Here is a 21,357-nt window from a genome sequence, read left to right on the forward strand (position 1 = left end):
CATTCTGCCCCGTCCCGTTCCGCCCCAAGAGCACTTTTGGGGTTAAAAACTTTTATGGAGTGTAATAACTGACGTATTTAAACGCATTAAATAACTAAATTGCCGGCCGGTGTGGCCGTGCGGTTCTAAGCGCTTTAGTTTGGAACCGCGTGACCGCTACGGTCGCAGGTTCGAATCCTGCCTCGGGCATGGATGTGTGTGATGTCGTTAGGTTAGTTAGGTTTAAGTAGTTCTAAGTTCTAGGGGACTGATGCCCTCAGAAGTTAAGTCCCATAGTGCTCAGAGCCACTTTTTTTTGTGTTGTACGTTTTGGTTAGTGCGTATTACACGCTTCTTCACTGTTTTAAAGGTATTTTCAAAGAAAACTAATGATTGCCGTAGCACACTGCATAAATCTTAATTACGTTGTTACTCTGTACTAAGCCGCCGGAGGCCGTGGGTCTCTCGTATCAAAATTCTCGAATATTGCCCCTAAACAAGCTCTTAAAATTTGTCGATGGAGTTCTATTTGACCCTGTATAGTGAGACGGTGTGTGTAGCGAGCGAACGACGCCTGGTGACCTCGCTAAGCGGATGTGCCGGCAGGTCCCGTTCTGCCGCGGATTTCCCGAAATCGGTAACTGTGTGGGTCTCAATGCCGCATCACGGGCGCGCTAAGCTGGAATCTACATCATTTCACTGCAAAACACTGTCGACTGCATGGCAGAGTTTACTTCCCCAGTTGTTAAGACTTCTTCCAGTTCCATTCAAGCATAGAGCGTGGGAAGAATGATTGCTTAAACGCCTCTGTGCGACCTTTAATTAGTCTAATCTTGTCTTCGCAGTCCCTACGGGGACGATACATAAGGAATTGTAGTATATTCCTAGATTATCACTTAAAGCTGGAACTTGAAATTTTGTAAACAGACTTTCGCAGGATAATTTGCATCTCCTTCCAAGCTTCTGCCAATTCAGTTTTCTCAGTGTTATATAGCTAGAGAAGGCCGAAATGCACGCTATAAGCTCACGCAGGATGGCGTGAGGTCTGAAACAGGATACGTAATGAATGCTATAAAGAAAAGTAAGTAGCTTCTGGAATACTTAACTTTAATCCATCATTTGTATACATCGTTCTTGATGAGACATGCTTCATACGATAACTATCAATTGCTATGGCGCCTTGCTAGGTCGTAGCCATTGACTTAGCTGAAGGCTATTCTAACTATCTTCTCTGCAAATAAGCGAGGCTTCGTCAGTGTTGCATCGCTAGCTAAGTCGTCCGTACAACTGGGGCGAGTGCTAGTAAGTCTCTCTAGACCTGCCCTGTGGCGGCGCTCGGTCTGCAATTACTGACAGTGGCGACACGCGGGTCCGTCGTATACTAGCGGACCGCGGCCGATTTAAAAGCTACCACCTAGCAAGTGCGGTGTCTGGCGGTGACACCACACTCAGCATCTCCGTGACGCCGTCCCACGGGTCAAGTCAAACAAACCTGCGACCATTAGAACTCCTACTCTTTGTACAACTTTAATATCCCTGTTAGTCCTATTTAGTAGTTATTCATCGCACTCGAACAGCATTCTCGGATGAATCACACCGGTGTTAGAACTTTAATAGTGATAACTATTTATTTACAACTTATACAAAGTAGATATATGTTTCAAAGTTTTCCTGTCTTTCAGAGTAGTCACCAGCACTGTGTGTAACCCACTGTCAGCTATTTGGAAGTTGTAGGATACCATTAGCAGCGCAAGCTGTGTTTGATAGTTCCAGTGGAGCGATCTGTTGCCCAACGAATCTCTGTAACAGTTCTGAAGAGAATGCCATGAAGTACTCCCTTCATCTCAGAAAACAAGTTGAAGTCGCAAGGGATTAAGTGCGGGGAGTGTAGTGGGTTGTACAGCACTTCCCGGCTCCATCGGTGGAACAAATTAGCCACAACTTGAGTCATATGTGACAGAGCAAAGTCGTGGAAAATGATGGGCGGTTCATGCAGAAAGTACCTGTACCTCTTCTTTCTCTAAGCTGCTCACAGCCTGCGACCAGCTTAGAGCAATAGATGGCGACCATTTTTACAGGACCCGCCCATCATTTTGCAGGACAATGATCCGGCGCATATGGCGCATGTTGTGACTGGTTTGTTTGAATAAGGGGGCCGTGAAGTGCTGTACCATCAACCACACACCCGGACTTAAGCCCTTGCTACTTCAACTTGATTGATAAATTCAAGGAAATACGTCATGGAATTCGCTTCAGAGCTGTTACAGAGATTCATCGGACAATGCTAAACTCCACAGGAACTATCAACACATCTGGCGCTGTAAAGGATACCCACGTCGTTGGCAACGGGTTATACGCAATATTGGTGACTACTTTGAAAGGCAGTAAAACTTCTAAAGTGGTACGTATTCTGTAAAAGTTGTAAATAAATCGTTTCCGCTATTAAAATCCGCCGGCCGGAGTGCCGAGCGGTTCTAGGCACTACAGTCTCGAACCGCGCGACCGCTGCGGTCGCAGGTTCGAATCCTGCCTTCGGCATGGAGGTGTCTGATGCCCTTAGGTTAGTTAGGTTTAAGTAGTTCTAAGTTCTAGGGGAGTGATGACCTCAGAAGTTAAGTAACATAGTGCTCCGGGCCATTTGAACCATTTTTTAAAATCAAAGTCCCCCTCCTCCCTTTTAGACAGACTGCATTTTCCTAGTACGCTACCAACGAACTGAAGTGTGGCATCTGCTTTACCTACAACTGAGGCCTACAAATTTTTACACTGTGGTGTCACCGCCAGACACCACATTTGCTAGGTGGTAGCCTTTAAATCGGCCGCGGTCCGTTAGTATACGTCGGACCCGCATGTCGCCACTATCAGTGATTGCAGACCGAGCGCCGCCACACGGCAGGTCTAGAGAGACTTCCTAGCACTCGCCCCAGTTGTACAGCCGACTTTGCTAGCGATGGTTCACTGACAAAATACGCTCTCATTTGCCGAGACGATAGTTAGCATAGCCTTCAGCTACGTCATTTGCTACGACCTAGCAAGGCGCCATTACCAGTTACTACTGATGCTGTAAAATATGTACCGTCAAGAGCGATGTTCACCATTTATGGATTAAAGTTAAGTATTCCACAGCTACGTCCTTTTTTGCTAGTCTCATTTCCTAGACCTGTTACAGACCTCACGCCAGCCTGCGTGAGTTAAAACGCGTGCCTTTCGGCTTCCTCTCATAGTGGGTTGGCTGTCTTGCCAATCCACAACATACACCCAGGTGCATATAAACTCCTGGAAATTGAAATAAGAACACCGTGAATTCATTGTCCCAGGAAGGGGAAACTTTATTGACACATTCCTGGGGTCAGATACATCACATGATCACACTGACAGAACCACAGGCACATAGACACAGGCAACAGAGCATGCACAATGTCGGCACTAGTACAGTGTATATCCACCTTTCGCAGCAATGCAGGCTGCTATTCTCCCATGGAGACGATCGTAGAGATGCTGGATGTAGTCCTGTGGAACGGCTTGCCATGCCATTTCCACCTGGCGCCTCAGTTGGACCAGCGTTCGTGCTGGACGTGCAGACCGCGTGAGACGACGCTTCATCCAGTCCCAAACATGCTCAATGGGGGACAGATCCGGAGATCTTGCTGGCCAGGGTAGTTGACTTACACCTTCTAGAGCACGTTGGGTGGCACGGGATACATGCGGACGTGCATTGTCCTGTTGGAACAGCAAGTTCCCTTGCCGGTCTAGGAATGGTAGAACGATGGGTTCGATGACGGTTTGGATGTACCGTGCACTATTCAATGTCCCCTCGACGATCACCAGTGGTGTACGGCCAGTGTAGGAGATCGCTCCCCACACAACATGATGCCGGGTGTTGGCCCTGTGTGCCTCGGTCGTATGCAGTCCTGATTGTGGCGCTCACCTGCACGGCGCCAAACACGCATACGACCATCATTGGTACCAAGGCAGAAGCGACTCTCATCGCTGAAGACGGCACGTCTCCATTCGTCCCTCCATTCACGCCTGTCGCGACACCACTGGAGGCGGGCTGCACGATGTTGGGGCATGAGCGGAAGACGGCCTAACGGTGTGCGGGACCGTAGCCCAGCTTCATGGAGACGGTTGCGAATGGTCCTCGCCGATACCCCAGGAGCAACAGTGTCCCTAATTTGCTGGGAAGTGGAGGTGCGGTCCCCTACGGCACTGCGTAGGATCCTACGGTCTTGGCGTGCATCCGTGCGTCGCTGCGGTCCGGTCCCAGGTCGACGGGCACGTGCACCTTCCGCCGACCACCTCACGCCCCACGTGTTGAGCAATTCGGCGGTACGTCCACCCGGCCTCCCGCATGCCCACTATACGCCCTCGCTCAAAGTCCGTCAACTGCACATACGGTTCACGTCCACGCTGTCGCGGCATGCTACCAGTGTTAAAGACTGCGATGGAGCTCCGTATGCCACGGCAAACTGGCTGACACTGACGGCGGCGGTGCACAAATGCTGCGCAGCTAGCGCCATTCGACGGCCAACACCGCGGTTCCTGGTGTGTCCGCTGTGCCGTGCGTGTGATCATTGCTTGTACAGCCCTCTCGCAGTGTCCGGAGCAAGTATGGTGGGTCTGACACACCGGTGTCAATGTGTTCTTTTTTCCATTTCCAGGAGTGTATGATTTGACTAATTCCGCATGTAACTCTTTGACATTGTAGTCATAGGATACTAAGTTCTTTCACTTTGCGAAGTGCACAACTTTAAATTTGTAGACATTTAAAGCAAGTTGCCAATCTTAGCACCACTTTGAAATCTTATCAAGATGTGACTATTTGAGCAGCTTTTATCAAGCAGTATTTTGTTACAGATAACTGCATCCTCTGCACTACGTCAGAGGTTGCTATTAGTCTTGTCTAATAGATCGTTAATATACAGCATGAACAGAAAGGGTCTCAGTACACTTCCCTTGCGCACACTTGAATTTATTTGTATATCTGTCGATGACTCTCCATTCAAGATAATAAGCTGTGTCCTCCTCACCAAGAAATAAGTCACCACATCCAGATGGAATTCCAGTTAAGTCTTAGAGAGAGTACTCCTCGGATTTGGCCTTTTACTCAGCTTGAATTTATAGCTAATCCCTCACCCAGCGTAGCCGACCGGAGTGGCCGAGCGGTTCTAGGCGCTACAGTCTGGAATCGCGCGACCGCTATGGTCGCAGGTTCGAATCCTGCCTCGGGCATGGATGTGTGTGATATCCTTAGGTTAGTTACGTTTAAGTAGTTCTAAGTTCTAGGGGACTGGTGACCACAGAAGTTAAGTCCCATAGTGCTCAGAGCCATTTGAACCATTTCACCCAGCGGTAAGTCTCAAACGACTGGAAAAAACCGCAGGTGACTCTCGTATAGAATGAGGCTAAAAGAACAGATCCATAAAATTGCGTCCCAATATCCTTAATGTCGGTTTATTATTATTGTTATTATTATTATTGAGCAATTTCTTAGTCCTAATCTAATAAATTTGAGTGAGAGAAGAGGTATCAGCATGTACACTACTGGCCGTTAAAATTGCTACACCACGAAGATGACGTGCTACAGACGCGAAATTTAACCGACGGGAGGAAGATGCTGTGATATGTAGATGATTAACTTTTCAGAGCATTCACACAGGGCTGGCGCCGGTGGCGACACCTACCACCTACAACGTGCTGACATGAGGAAAGCTGTACCTGTACACGGTATCCAAGCTCTGTTTGAGTCAATGCCCAGTCGTATCTAGACCATTATTGCGGTCAGAGGTGGTTGTTCTGGGTTCTGATTTCTCAGGTTCTATGCACCCAAATTGCGTGAAAATGTAATCACATGTCAGCTCTAGTATAATATATTTGTCCAATGAATACCCGTTTATCATCTGCATTTCTTCTTGGTGTAGCAATTTTAATGGCCAGTACTGTATTTAGAGAGCATCGCTAGTGGGAAACTCAGACTGTGTTTCTCTTGCACAATATACTGCCATCCGTGGATGAAGAACAACACGCAGATTCCATATTCCTAGATTGATTAGTCGAAGGCAAAGACATCGTCAGGAGTGCCCCAGGGAAGTCTGACAGGACCGCTCGTGTTCGAAATATGCGATCTGACGAATTAGGTGATCAGCAGTATGCAAGTTTTTGCTGATAACGCTGTAGTCTGTGGGGTGTCATCTATGAACGAATGTAGGACACATACTTGGATAGAATTTCTATTCGGTGTGCTGGAAAGACTACTTCCTCTTAATGTAGAAAAATTTAAGTTAGTGCAGATGAGTAGGAAATGCAATCCTGTTATGTTCGAATAATGCTCGAATACAGTATCGGTTGTGTGCTGCTTGACATAGTCCAATCGATTAAATATCTAAGCATAAGGTCGCAAAACGACATGGAATGGAATGTTTAAGTAAGGTCGGAAGAAGGAAAGGCGAATGGTCGACTTTGGTTTCTTTAGAGAATTCTAGGATAGCGTAGGTTATCTGTAAAGGAGACGGTGTCCGTAACACATGGAGGATCCATTCTTGAGTGCTGCTTAATTGTTTTGGATCCCAACCCGGTCGAATTAAAGGAAAACATCGAAAAAATTCAGAAACTTGCTTCTAGATTTGTTATCGATAGGTTCGGTCAACAGGCAAATATTACAGAACTGCTCTGAGAACTCATGTGTGAATCCCTGCAAGGAAGAAGATGTTCTTTTCGAGAAATGCTATGACGAAAATTAACAGAACAGTTACTTGCGACAGGCTGCAGAACGATCCTTCTGCCACCAATATACATATCGCATAAGGACCACGAAGAAAAGATAAGAGAAATCAGTGCTCCTATGGAAGCATATAGACAGTCGTTTTTCCTTCACTCCATTTGCGAGTGAACAGGAAAGCGAATGACTAGCATTGGTACAAGATACCCTATGCCATGCACCGCATGGTGTCTTGTGAACTGTGTATGTAAATGTAGAAATCCTCAAATTTCGCTTGATAAGTGGTACGATCGTACTTTAGATAATAACCCTAAGTGTGGTTCTAAGTAAAGTGGTTTTCGGAAATCAAAAAATGCTGTATCTACATGACTCCTTTAAGACGTGGCTCTCAGGATGACAATTGTAACAAGCGCGATTTGGGTTGCGTATGAACGGTGTTTTCGGAATCTGTGCTGTTTGGCATTGACGTCATTTTGTTCAAGATACCTCTTTATGATTGGGATCGTAATATGTTCTAAGATTCTACAAAAGGTAGGTATCAAAGATATTTGCACGGTAGTTGTGTGCATCACTTCTGCCACCCTTCTTGCAGACAACTGTGACCTGTACTTTCTTTTAACCAGTGAGCACAATTTTTTGTTCGAGAGGTCTGGTATATTATGATTGAAAGAAGGGCTAACTCAGCAGTAAATTCGGTGTAGAATCTGATAGGGATTCCGTCGGGCCCTGAAGCTTTGTTCAATTTTAGCGATTTCAAGTGTTACTCAACACCACTGACACTAATACATGTAGCACTGGTCTCTGCAGTGGATCGAGATTTAAACTGAGATGGTATTCCTGGATTTTCCTGTTGCTTTGCTACACTCAGTTTCAGCTCTTGTGTTATCCATGCGTGGCTGGATACTGACTTTGGACTACTAACAGGCTTTACATATAGCCAGAATTACTTTGTGTTTTGTAAGTGGTCTTTTGATGTCAGGTAATACATTAAAATAGATCACAGAACACCTGTTAAAATACGCTGTTTCTCCACGTCCATTCACTCACAGCCGTGATGAGATAGTGGCGAGGACTGAACGATTTATTAGAGGTCTCCTCGTTCCATTTCATCGTAAAGTATTTTAGAAGGAGTAACTGAATATTTAATATATCAATATAATACGTGTGAATTCTTAAGTAGGATGATAGTGAAGTATATGTTGTAAATGTGTTTGGCAATGTCTCGGTGCGATTTTCTTTTTCATCATCAATCTTTCGCTTGGTTGGCAGCTCTCCATCTGGATGTATTAGAAGACAAGTTCTTTGTTTCTGTGGAATTACACTCCTGCATTATGTATAAATCGTTTAAAAATTCCAGTCGCGGTCCTCCATGTACTATCTCTCCTTGTACATTTCCTTCTAGGAAAGTTGCAAGGAACTGGTTGTGTTGTATTGACTCATATCTTCTTAGCTCTACTCGTATTGTTCTCTTAAATGACCTTCATTCGCTAGTTCTTTGCAGCACTTCCTCGTTGGCGGCTTTATCTCTTCACTTCGTCTTTAACAGGCGTCTCTAGCACCATACCTCAAATATTTCAAGGGAGTTCATTTTTGCCTGTTGTCCATGTCCCACAGCCATAAACTGCTACGTTCTACATGGAGCTTTTAACCACTTTCTACTTACTTCATTATTTAGGTCATCTGAATAACACATGTTTCTTTTATTCAACACATTACTTTTGCTTCTCTAATTCTTTGTTTTATGTCTTCTTTGTATCTTCCGTCTTCAGTTATCTTACTTGCTAAATATCTACGTGATCCCGTTTGGCCGGCCGCGGTAGCCGAGCGGTTCTAGGCGCCTCAGTCCGGAACCGCTCGACTGCTACGGTCGCAGGTTCGAATCCTGCCTCGGGCATGGATGTGTGTGACGTCCTTGGGTTAGTTAGGTTTAAGTAGTTCTAAGTTCTAGGGGACTGATGACAGATGTTGTCCCATAGTGCTCAGAGCCATTTGAACCATTTTTGATCCCGTTTGTTTTATTTTATTTTCTCTAATTTTAATGTTTACTTCTTCTGATTGCTTGGAGTGCAGGGGGAATTCTGCCTTTTAAGTCTGTTTTCATTTTCTACTCATCCCTTAGTACTGTGTTCGTTACTTCTGAGATTGTTTGGAGATTTATTTCATCTGGAGCTGTCACAGCTATGTTATCCTCAATCCTAAGCTTCTGTATTCTTTCTCCATTTAGTGCAGTAGCTTTACAAATTATTTTTAGTTTAATGTGTTGCGTGTATTATATTTTTGAGAACGGTTGCAACGCATATAATTATGAGCATAAACTTCTTCCGTATTCCTAAGCAACTTAAAAACGGAATGAAGATGAAATATATTATGTAACATTTATTGTGTTTCTGTCGCAAATACTCTTTGTTAACGAGGATCTCGTTGCAGTTTGTACAGGCTGTCCGTAGTGACATTTTCATAGCGTAATCTAAAAAGCGAAGTCATATTAAAATAAAAATTTCCAGGTGTCAGCGAAGACAGCTGGTATGTGCAGATATCTTGTTCATCTAATAGAGTAACTCATTTTATATTAGGTTAATGAATCCCAGCTGGTTTTATTTTGGGCATGAAATGAATAATGTGACAATTTGCACTTTCGCACTTGAAGAATTTCTTAAAATGCCTTTGTAGGAAACAAAAGCTAATAGTTTAAATGGAATAAAAGAGAACGGCTCGTACTTCTTCCGACGAACTTAAAAATATTTTTCTGATAATCTGGATGGCTATATTCAAACTCACCCGATTCTTGTCCGCAACAGTATTGTCGGCATCACCGTACGCTCATTGCAGACGATATTTTTCTTTCACGGCAGAGCAAGTTGTCGAGTATAGGAGTTTTCTCATTTTACGCTTTGTAGTTTGTTGTTTCATTTATTACCAGAACTATGAATGACGGAAAACTTATTGACTCAGGGCGCAATTATCTCTTGTAATTTCTGCGCAGTCGAAACTTAAAGAATCCTATCTGGAGTAAAAGTCGAATGTAAATTGAAACAAATCGTACGAAATCCTCGTTTATTTGCGTGATTGATTGTTGCATTATTAATAGCACCTCCTTACAATCCGGTTTTAACGGCTTCTCATCCGTTTTGCACATTTCCTTATATGTAAAGGATCAGACGTCAAGTATTCAATGAATATTTCTCTTACACCATACGTATTCGTCGTTACGTTTGCTCCATTGCAAGTGTAATTTACATTTTACAGTGTGTGACCCGCGCATCCAAACGTTACTTCCTGAAAACTAATTGTACATTCTGACACCGTAGTCGTAACAAAATGTTTCAGTAAGCACGTTGTTAAAATTATATAAGCTATTTATTGTGGAAAAAACTGACCCCGCCTACTAAAAAGTCTAAATTATAAGAGGCAGTCAAATGAAATGTAAAAAGATGGGAAAATAGTAAGTAAACTGTGCATTATTTCGGCCGGCCGGTGTGGCCGAGCGGTTCTAGGCGCTACAGTCTGGAACCGCGCGACCGCTACGGTCGCAGGTTCGAATCCTGCCTCGGGCATGGATGTGTGTGATGTCCTTAGGTTAGTTAGGTTTAAGTAGTTCTAAGTTCTAGGGGACTTATGACCACAGCAGTTGAGTCCCATAGTGCTCAGAGCCATTTGAACCATTTTTGTGCATTATTTCAAAAGTAATCGGCATAACTGATAATGCATTTAGCGTACAGTGAAACAAGACAGTCAATGTCTTAATGGAAAATGTTTGCAGTTGCCTTCGGAAACATGATTGTACCCAGGCCTGCACTCTTCGTCCGAAGCAAATCACCAGTCACGAATGTTTTTCTTCAGGCCTCCCCATATATGGAGATCGCTTGGGGAGAGAGCGGGACTATAAGGAGGAATGTAGTCATCAGACGACCAAAACCAATAGCAAAGTGATTTAGACAAGACAGCTGCACGGTATGAAAAGTGGCAATTGACTCTAAATAATGAAAGTTGTGATGTCACACACATGAGTATTAAAAGGACTCTGTAAAATTTCGGTTAAACGTTAAATCACATAAATCTAAAGGCTGTAAACTCAACTCAATACTTAGGGATTATAATTACGAAAATCTTAAACTGGAATGATCACATAGATGATGTTGTGGGGAAAGCCAACCAACGACTGCGATTTGTTAGCAGAACGATTAGAAAATGCAACAGGTCTACAAAAGGGATTCTTACACTAGGATTATCCGCCCTCTTATGGAGTATTGCTGTCCGGTGTGGGATCCGCATGAGATAGAATTGACGGAGGACGTCAAAAAAATTCAAAGAAGGGTAGCTCGTTTTGTACTATCATTAAAGAGGGGAGAGAGTGCCACGGACTTGATACGCGAATTGCAGTGGCAATCCTTAAGACAAGTGCGTTTTTCGTTGCAGCAGGATGTTCTCATGAAATTTCAATCACCAACTCTATCCTCAGAGTGCTAAAATATGTTTTTGACGCCCACATACATAGGGAGAAATGGTCATCGTAATAAAATAAATCAGAGCTCGCGCTGTTCGAGAGTGGAACGATAGAGAAATAACTTGAAGGTGGGCGAACGAACCATCTCCCAAGCACTTACTGTGAATTGCAGAGTAATCACGTAGATGTAGAGAGATGTAGGATGTGTAAGGGCTTCCCAGCGAAATTTCTACTGCGTACTCGAAACCACCTTGGCACCATGTGGGTGGGCAAACATTTTTCCAGGAAGGCATTTACCGTAGCCGGCCGGTGTGGCCGAGCGGTTCTAGGCACTTCAGTCTGGAACCGCGCGACAGCAGGTTCGAACCCTGCCCCGGGCATGGATGTGTGCGATGTGCTTAGGTTAGTTAGGTTTAAGTAGTACTAAGTTCTAGGGGACTGATGACCTAATATGTTAAGCCCATAGTGCTCAGAGCCATTTGAACCATTTTGAGCATTCACCGTCTTGTCTCACAGTTGTTGTTGTTGTTGTGGTCTTCAGTCCAGAGACTGGTTTGATGCAGCTCTCTATGCTACTCTATGCTGTGCAAGCGTCTTCATCTCCCAGTACCTACTGCAACCTACATCCTTCTGAATCTGCTTAGTGCATTCATCTCTTGGTCTCCCTCTACGATTTTTACTCTCCACGCTGCCCTCCAATACTAAATTGGTGATTCTTTGATGCCTCAGAACATGTCCTACCAACAGATCCCTTCTTGTAGTCAAGGTGTGCGACAAATTTCTCTTCTCTCTAATTCTATTCATTACCTCCTCATTAGTTACGTGATCTACCCATCTTATCTTCAGCATTCTTCTGTAGCACTACGTTTCGAAAGTTTCTATTCTCTTCTTGTCCAAACTATTTATCGTCCATGTTTCACTTCCATACATGGCCACACTCCATACAAATACTTTCAGAAACGACTTCCTGACACTTAAATCTGTACTCGATGTTAACAAATTTCTCTTCTTACAGTAGCATGCCTCACAGTATTGCAAATATATTAACAGTTAAGGTGATTAATTTTGAAATAATAAACAGTTTACTAGTTTCTCCCAGTCTATCTCGTTTTCATTTGATTGCCCGTTATATTTCAAATATAATATCAACTGATCTACTCCTGCCACGGCTAAAATGATAGTTAAAATGATGCTTTTTATGTTCTAAGTTATCCCCTGATTAAAGTGTAAACAAGTAGCTTTTAAAAGAAGATGTCTCGTCAGCTATAATAACGTATGGGACATGCCTGCAGGGTAGAGTTTGCGGTAACATTCATTGCCCATCGTTGAGGTGCTTTGCTTAATTTTGAATCCACAAGAACTTCCTCACCACTACTTTGCCGTTTACCCATTCATTAACAACAAGAAAATTACACTGATGAGTCAAAACATTATGAACACTGGCCAATGCGTTATACGCACGTGACGCGCCAAGGAAAGTTTACAGGGTGTCCCAGGAGGAATGGACAAAATTCTGGGGTGTGACAAAAAGATCGTTCGAAGCAAACGAGTCTGGTAAACCTGGGCTTCAAATTCACATATTAAGAGTTATAAGCACTTATTGACCTTCGTTACTGTGAAACACATTTCTTCTACTGAACGAGTTCTCATAGCTCTTAAGGTAGGCACTTTGGAGCCCATGTTTACTGGACAAGGTTTTCATGTTTTGGTTCATACTACCTGCTCCCAAAATATGGAAAACAAAGAATTTTCAGTAGACCAGACTGTTTTCACAGTACTGAAAATGCCAAGTGCTCATAGCTCCTAATGTATACCTGCTGAAGGCGACTCCTACTTGTAACCATGTTGATCCAATAACATCCGCGATCATTACGATGTGCACGGAATCGTCGGTATTGGACCGTGGACTAATGGAAACGTGTCACCTGATCGGATGAACCACGGTTTTTTTTTTCCCCTCAGCAGGTCGATTATCATGTCCGGATACGCAATTATCCAGCCGAACGGTTGCTCGAAACATTCATCGCACCACGCTCGCAGACCGGTGGGGGCAGTATTATCATGTGTCGGACTTTCACCTGAACTTCTAGGGGCCTGATGAAGTAATCGATGGCATCATGGCAGCACTAGAACTGTGGACTACTTGAACATTTTTGCGAGCCACCAGCATCTCTTCACGCTTGATATCTTCTCCAGAGGCGATGGCATCTTCCATCAGGATACCTGTCCGCGTCCATGGCCAGACTCGTGGTACAGTGGTTTCAGGAGCTTGATAGTTAATTGAAGCTGTCGTCTTCGTGACCAAATTCGCCTGATCAGTACGCAATGGAGCACATCTGGGACACTATCGTGCACCGCCTCCGCGTCTACAAACCACCGGCACGTAATTTATTGGAATTGCATGACATGTACGTAGCATCTGACGGTATACCTCCGGAAATCTATCAAGAATTTGTAGAATTCATGTCACGCATAATTACGGTTATATTATGTTTCGAAGGTGGAGTAACACGCTATTAAGCAAGTGGTCAAAATGTTTAGAATTATCATTGTATAATCAGCGTAGAGCATATGTTATTTAGAATCGTAATTTCCTTCAGAAATCATGCTTTATTGTCCGTCTGTCCGTGTGTCTGCCTGTTTGTTTGTCGGTCCGACTGTTACGAACCATTTTTCTCAGGAACTGGTTGACGTATATAGCTGAAATTTTTACCACGCACTAAGGGTGATAGTTCCTTGGCGGTGTAAAACAATTAAACTTCTAAGTCAATGCAATCAAAAGATACTGCCATTTATGTCCCATATTTTGATATTCGCAAAGTCACTCATCAAAATCTCGACGATACTTCCAACTGACCTGAAATCACGAAATTTAGCAAGAAGTAAGGGTTCACAGAAAAAGTAAGGGAGAAAAATCCGAAGATTGTTAACTTTTAATTATATCAAACGAAAAATTTTTTTTTATTTGGTATACGACTGTCTGTCTGTTAAGACACCTTTTTCTCCTGCACGAATTGACGTGTCAAGTTCAAGTTTATGTCACAAACTAGGGTCTATGGTCCCTTGACGATGTAAAGAATGTAATCTTCTAAGTCTATGTAATCAAAAGATACGGCCATTTATGTCATTTTGATACTCGAAGACTCACTCATCAAAATCTATAGGGTACTCGTTGCCCTAGAATCATGAGATCTGGCAAGAAGCATGGATTCGCAGTACACATAAGGGAAACATCGGAAAATTGCTAATTTACAATTATATCACACAGTTTTTTCGTTTGTTGTGTGACTGTCGGTTTGTCCGTGTGTTAAGATCCCTTTTTTCTCAGTAACGGGTAGACAAACAGTGTGACAGTTATTGAACTATATGAAATAAAATCGTCATAACTTCTGGACGGTTTACGTTAGGACGTTCAAACTGCACGGTTGGCCACGGGGCATGATGGGAATTAGTATGCACTGTACGGTTTGGCTGAGCGATGAAGCACACTTTCATTTGAATGGGTTCGTCAATAAGCAAAATTGATGCATTTGTGGGACTGAGAATCCGCATTTAGCGATCGAGAAGTCTCTGCACCCTCAACTGGTGACTGTGTGGTGTGCAATGTACAGTCACGGAATAATCTGTGCGATATTCCTTGATGGCGCGGTGACTACCGAACAGTGCGCTAAGGTTTTGGAAAATGTTTTCATCCCCATTATCCAAAGTGACCCTGATGTCGGCAAGATGTGGTGCATGCAAGACGGAGATCAACCCCATCGAAGCAGGAGAGTGTTTGATGTCCTGGAGGAGCACTTTGGGGACCGCATTCTGGCTCTTGGGTACCCAGAGGCCCCTGCATGGCCCTCGGTTGGCCATCATATTCTCCGGATCTGAACACAGTGACTTCTTCTTGTGAGGCTATATTAAAGACAAGGTGTACACTAATAACCCCAAAACCATTGCTGAGCTGAAAACAGCCATTCAGGACCTCGACAGCATCAATGATCTGATACTTCAGCGGGTCATGCAGAATTTCGCTATTCGTCTGCGCCTCATCATCGCCAATGATGGCAGGCATATCGAACGTGTCATAACCTAAATCCAAATATCTGTAGTGACGTTTACATGTTGAATAAAGCGTGTGCACGCCGTTGTTTGTAACTAATTTACGTTTTTTCGTATAGTTTTATAATTGTCAACTTGTGTATTTTGCGAATATTGATGTCAATAGCAGGCGAAAATCGTCGAGATTCTGGATTCCCTGGATACGTACATAATTAAGTCTGCGCGGAACCCTCGGTGCGTGAGTCCTACTCGCACTTATGCGTATACTTTTAATTATTGTAAAACTGGTTAAGAAAATGAAGCAACTTGTACAACGCTAATTTTTCAAAGAGATCGTGAAGATTGCAATCCGATTTAGATAACAAGGCAACGCGTTTACTAAACATAGCAATAAATAAAACTAAAAAATTACACGAATTATTCTGTTTGTATTTCAGATGCCATCGACAGGCACAGCAAGCCACTGGAAGAGACCCTGAGTGTTCTGCGAAAAGGAACGGTGCTGTGGAAAGTGCGCTCCTACTCGAAGTGGTACCGCCGGAAGTACGTGCTGGACACAGACGAGGGGACCGTCAGATATGAGGTCTCGCGTAAGGTGCTCTGCTCCAGCGCTCCTGACGAGAGTAAGTTTACCAGAAACGCTTGAAGTACTGACAAGGGGAGGCCGCCAATTGTGAAATTCGGATTCGATTCATACTGCACGTAATAAAAGCTCATGGCCAGAGGTGTATTGTGGCAAAGCACCAAGATGCACTTCTCAGCCGTTGTCGAGAAAGTCGACAGTTAAAAATAAACCGTTCTGTGAAATACTCTCTACGACTAAAACTTTTCTACAGCATCGTGGCGCAGCGGTAAGCGCTCGGGTTCGTAATCCGAAGGTCGCCGGATCGAATCCCGCGCCATGCAACATTTTTTATTATTAGTTTACTGTAATTCAAATATAACATGCATAAGCAATTCATTAATAGTTTATATATATATATATATATATAAAACTATTTATATATATATATAAAACTATATATATATAACTATTTATATATATATAAAACTATATATACGGTTTCTTTTATATATATATATATATAAAACTATTAATGAATTGCTTATGCATGTTGGTGAAGGCGGATCGCTCTCCAATTGTACCGCCTCCATTTTTCCGTTTGTTTAACAGGGTGTACCAAAGCTCTCCCGTCCGCACTGATTTTCGACGATGTTATAAGTTGCGCTAGGGACCGCATCTACCTTCTTTCGAAGTTATCAGGCAACTACGCTGTTATGCGACGGCTCGTTTCGGCCCATTCAACATCTGTCCTTCAAGTGTAACGAGCGAGTAACGGAGTTTATATTTCATACCTGCCACAGCAAATTTGTGTTCGTGGGGTTTCTATTCTAATTCGAACGTTTGACTTACGTTATACGTATTCGTTTCGGAATATCGTTGCTACGTCTTCCGTTAACTATACGTGGTTAACATTATGAAGACAATTAATAACATTTGTGAAATACAACTTTGTTTGGGGAAAACATAATGATGTTCGAAGTCGCCAGTTTTTCCACGACAAACGACTTTCAACAACTTATTATATGCATTATTGTTGCAACTGATTGCCGGGAATTATATATATATATATATATATATATATATTTGAATTACGAAAAACAAATACTAAAAAAAAAAATGTTGCATGGCGCGAGATTCGATCCGGCGACCTTCGAATTACGAACCCGAGCGCTTACCGCTGCGCAACGGCGCTGTAGAAAATTATTAGTCGTCGAGAGTATTTCACCGCAACGGTTTCTTTTAACTGTCGATTTTCTCGACAACGGCTGAGAAGTGCATCTTGGTGCTTTGCCACATTACACCTCTGGCCATGAGCTTTTATTATGCGCAGTATGAATCGAATCTGAATTTCACAATTGGCGGCCTCACCTTGTGAGATCTAGTTATGATTATTTGAAACGACATTAACACGAGCTCGCACTAACAACGTCGAATCTCAAATCCACAACTCCTGTGGCTAAACATGTCTTGGGTGGTTGTACGCCGGCCGCTGTGGACGAGCGGTTCTAGGCGCTTCAGTCTGGAACCGCGCTGCTGCTACGGTCGCAGGTTCGAATCCTACCTCGGGCATGGATGCGTGTGATGTCCTTAGGTTAGTTAGGCTTAAGTAGTTCTAAGTCTAGGGGACTGATGACCTCAGATGTTAAGTCCCACAGTGCTTACAAGGGAACCTCCCCATCGCACCGCCTCAGATTTAGTTATAAGTTGGCACAGTGGATAGGCCTTGAAAAACTGAACACAGATCAATCGAGATTACAGGAAGAAGTTGTGTGGAACTATGAAAAAAATAAACAAAATATACAAACTGAGTAGTTTATGCGCAAGATAGGCAACATCAAGGATAATGTGAGCTCAGGAGCGCCGTGGTCCCGTGGTTAGCGTGAGCACCTGCGGACCGAGGGGTCCTTGGCTCAAGTCTTACCTCGAGTGAAAAGTTTACTTTCTTTATTTTCGCAACGTTATGATCTGTCCGTTCGTTCATTGACGTCTCTGTTCACTGTAATAAGTTTAGTGCCTGTGTTTTGCAACCGCACCGCAAAACCGTGCGATTAGTAGACGAAAGGACGTGCCTGTCCAATGGGAACCGAAAACATTTGATCGCAAGGTCATAGGTCAACCGATTCCTCCACAGGAAAATACGTCTGATATATTCTATACGACACTGGTGACGGCATGTGCGTCACATGACAGGAATATGTTATCGACCCACCTAACTTGTACACTTGGCGAATGGGTAAAAAGATTCTTCTACCTTGCCCGATTTAGGTTTTCTTGTGGATATGATAAGCACTCCCAAAAAGTGATGAAAACATAAGAGCTTGTCACATAAACTGCAACAAATGAATGCAACAGTTTCACAGTCGCACAGTTTTCCCTGTGCTCTGTCAGAACGTATGTTTTGTTTCGATGTTTGTTTAGGTGTAGCGTCCCCATACTACGGCGCAGTTACCTCGCATCGGACGGACGGACGCACAGATAATAATTGTCTGAAAAGAAAAAATTAAACTTTTTACTCGAGGGTAAACTTGAACCAAGGACCTATCGTTCCGCATCTACTTACGCTAACCACGGGACCACGGCGCTCCTGATCTGATACTCTCCTTGATGTTTCTTATCTTGCGCATGAACTACTCAGTTTGTATATTTTGTTTATTTTTTTTCATAGTTCCACACAACTTCTTCCTGTTTTCTCGATTGATCTGTGTTCAGTTTTTCAAGGTCTATCCACTGTGCTAACTTATAGCTAAATCTGAGGGGGCTGCGATGGGGAGGTTCCCTTGTTAGAGCCATTTGAACTTTTTTTTTTTTTTGATGGTTGTACCTTTCCTCCAATCCACAGGTGCAATTAATAACAAGCACTTTGCCGAATATTTGTTTGTTTGCCTTTAATGAATAAACAGCAGACCGTGTAACATGCACTGAAATTTATTGCTGTATGAGTGTTGTCAGCTTCACACTGGACAAAAGACAACACAGTGCCATCTTGAAAACATGTAGATCTATAGCTGTCAAATTGTGTGCTTACTACATTTCGATATTGTGACAAGATTACTACCCACAGGTAAAAAACTTGTTTTTCAACATGGCCGCTTTTGAGATAATCGTTACGGCGTCAGCTGAGTTATAGATCATAATTACAGTGTGTCTTCTGATTAAAATTAAGTTACATATAATTTTATGTTACGTTGATGGCCAATTATATGGGTAATTTAGTGAATATAAATGACAATTGGAGTTGCTCACAAATAGTCGGCTGTGTTCGGATTCAATTTGTGTTTATAATATACCGATAGAACCGGGTTGAAAGGGGGCTGAAGGGCTAGAAATCTACAAAAAGAAAAATCACTAGAAAATGTCAAGATAAAAATGACACAAAAAGTCATTGTGGTGTATGAAGGTTGGAACCTCAATAGTGGCAACTATTTAATTACAGCTTATTCAGAACAGATTCGTTTCAAACTTTTATTGTCTTTCAAAGTAGTCTCCGTCATTGTGTATAACCGGTTGCCAGCGATGTGGAAGTCGTAGGATACCCTTAGTAGCGCAAGTTGTGTTGATAGTTCGAGTGGAGCGATCTATTGCCAGTGAATAAAGATAGTGATAGGAAATATTTAGCTAATTCAAAATCCGGGCAAATATTCAAAAAGTAAAACAGATGACGAACCGAACTACTGCAGACACGGATTGATCGCAGACATAATTATGGAACTGGTAAATTTGTTAGACAATTTTCACCCATAAAAGTAATTTTCCCAGCGATTCCACACCGATCGACTTGTTGGTAGCGAAAAGGACCACCAGATGAGGTCAGTATAATTTTTAGACTTCGGGAAATCAATTTTGTTGAAATTGTTCCAAGATGACGTATCAGTTGAAAAGGAAGAGGCGAGCCACAGAGTTCAAACTCGCTTTGCAGATACGCTTCCGTGGAGCAAGATTTCGTTTTTCGCGGGGGAGACCGGTCTGGCGCCACCGCAGAATGACCAACCTTAAAATGCCAGATCCCGATGCCACCTCTTCGTCTGAAACGCCACAGGAGGAGTCAGCACTGTCTCCGTGGTCAGGTTGGCAGTACAGAGCCACTTTTTCTGGAGAAGCCTCTCCGGAGTGTCGCCAACGAGGCAACAAAAACGTGAGCTCACTCTGAAGCAACATCTGGCTGCCATCGGCTGATTTCGGTACATTGGGAAGACTGGCGTACAAGTCAGCCGACATCTTTGTTGAAACATGTTTTTGACCTTATTACTTTGAAGGCATATGTGCACAGTGAAAACCTGCTACTTATTTTTCGAACTGAATTCAGTACATAATTGATATATCTTCAGTAAAAATGCACTGAAAATATACCCCTTTTTATGCAAAATTTTGATTCAGGAATGAACATTAACGCGAACTCACTTCAATTTGACTGCTATATTTAGTAGTAGGTACAATGATGAACATAAAGGGGACTTGAAACTTATTTTAAATGGGTGCTACATTACAATCACAATTTCTAATTTCGTGGCAAAATCCATAAGTGTATCTTGCCCTCCCTCATAGAACGATCACGTACTCTTAGGATGAAACACCCAAATACATGTCCACAAACGAAATTGAAATACCGTAAGCACTCCAGACATATTCAAGATCAGCATAAAGTCTCAAAGTTCTCGGCACCATTAACTTACCTTGTACTGGCTGTAAAATACATGGAAATAATTGAGAAATGTTACTCCTGATGGCAGCTTGTTCGAATAACGATTCAGCTGAAGATAAAACTCATTTAATAGTTCAAGTATATAAGAGCACATGGGAACAGCCCATGAAAGCATTACAAATTTCATAAATGACTGTGTGCGAGTAAATTAGGAGTACTTTAGAAAGAGTTAGTGCTATTATTGAATAATACAATAAGAAACTGCAATATCAAGATTACGGCAGCCCTCCAATGGGTGACGGGAAATACAATTTCACTGAACATGAAAATCAGTACAAAAAGGAAACCATGTACAATCAGTAATCCCAAAATAATGGTAACTACACTTCTCAGAAAATGGCTCTGAGCACTATGGGACTTAACATCTGTGGTCATCAGTACCCTGGAACTTAGAACTATTTAAACCTAACTAACCTAAGGGCATCACACACATCCATGCCCGAGGCAGGATTCGAACCTGCGACCGTAGCAGTCGCGCGGTTCCGGACTGACAAGGGGAGGCCGCCAATTGTGAAATTCAGATTCGATTCATACTGCGCATAATAAAAGCTCATGGCCAGAGGTGTAATGTGGCAAAGCACCAAGATGCACTTCTCAGCCGTTGTCGAGAAAATCGACAGTTAAAAGAAACCATTGATGAAATACTCTCTACGATTTATAATTCCGTACAGCGTTGAGGCGCAGCGGTAAGCGCTCGGGTTCGTGATCCGAAGGTCGCTGGATCGAATCTAGCGACATGCAACTTTTTTTTAGTATTTGTTTTTTGTAATTCAAATATATATATATATATATATATATATATATATATATATATATATATATAATTCCCGGCAATCAGTTGCTACAATTATGCATATAATAAGTTGTTGAAAGTCGTTTGTTGTGGAAAAACTGGCGACTTCGAA

General features: G+C 42.9%; 1 protein-coding gene across 2 annotated transcripts in view; it reads left to right on the plus strand.

The window, feature by feature from the left end:
• Window positions 1–21,357, plus strand: part of LOC126470621 (1-phosphatidylinositol 4,5-bisphosphate phosphodiesterase eta-2-like) — a 420,296-nt gene that overhangs the window by 195,232 nt on the left and 203,707 nt on the right. For both annotated transcript variants that reach the window (XM_050098579.1, XM_050098580.1), the window contains exon 2: window positions 15,626–15,811. In XM_050098579.1, the coding sequence (XP_049954536.1) occupies window positions 15,626–15,811 (186 nt within the window). The remainder of the gene's footprint in view (window positions 1–15,625; window positions 15,812–21,357) is intronic.

The sequence above is a fragment of the Schistocerca serialis genome, chromosome 3, assembly GCF_023864345.2.
Source record: "Schistocerca serialis cubense isolate TAMUIC-IGC-003099 chromosome 3, iqSchSeri2.2, whole genome shotgun sequence".
NCBI classification, from domain to species: domain Eukaryota; kingdom Metazoa; phylum Arthropoda; class Insecta; order Orthoptera; family Acrididae; genus Schistocerca; species Schistocerca serialis.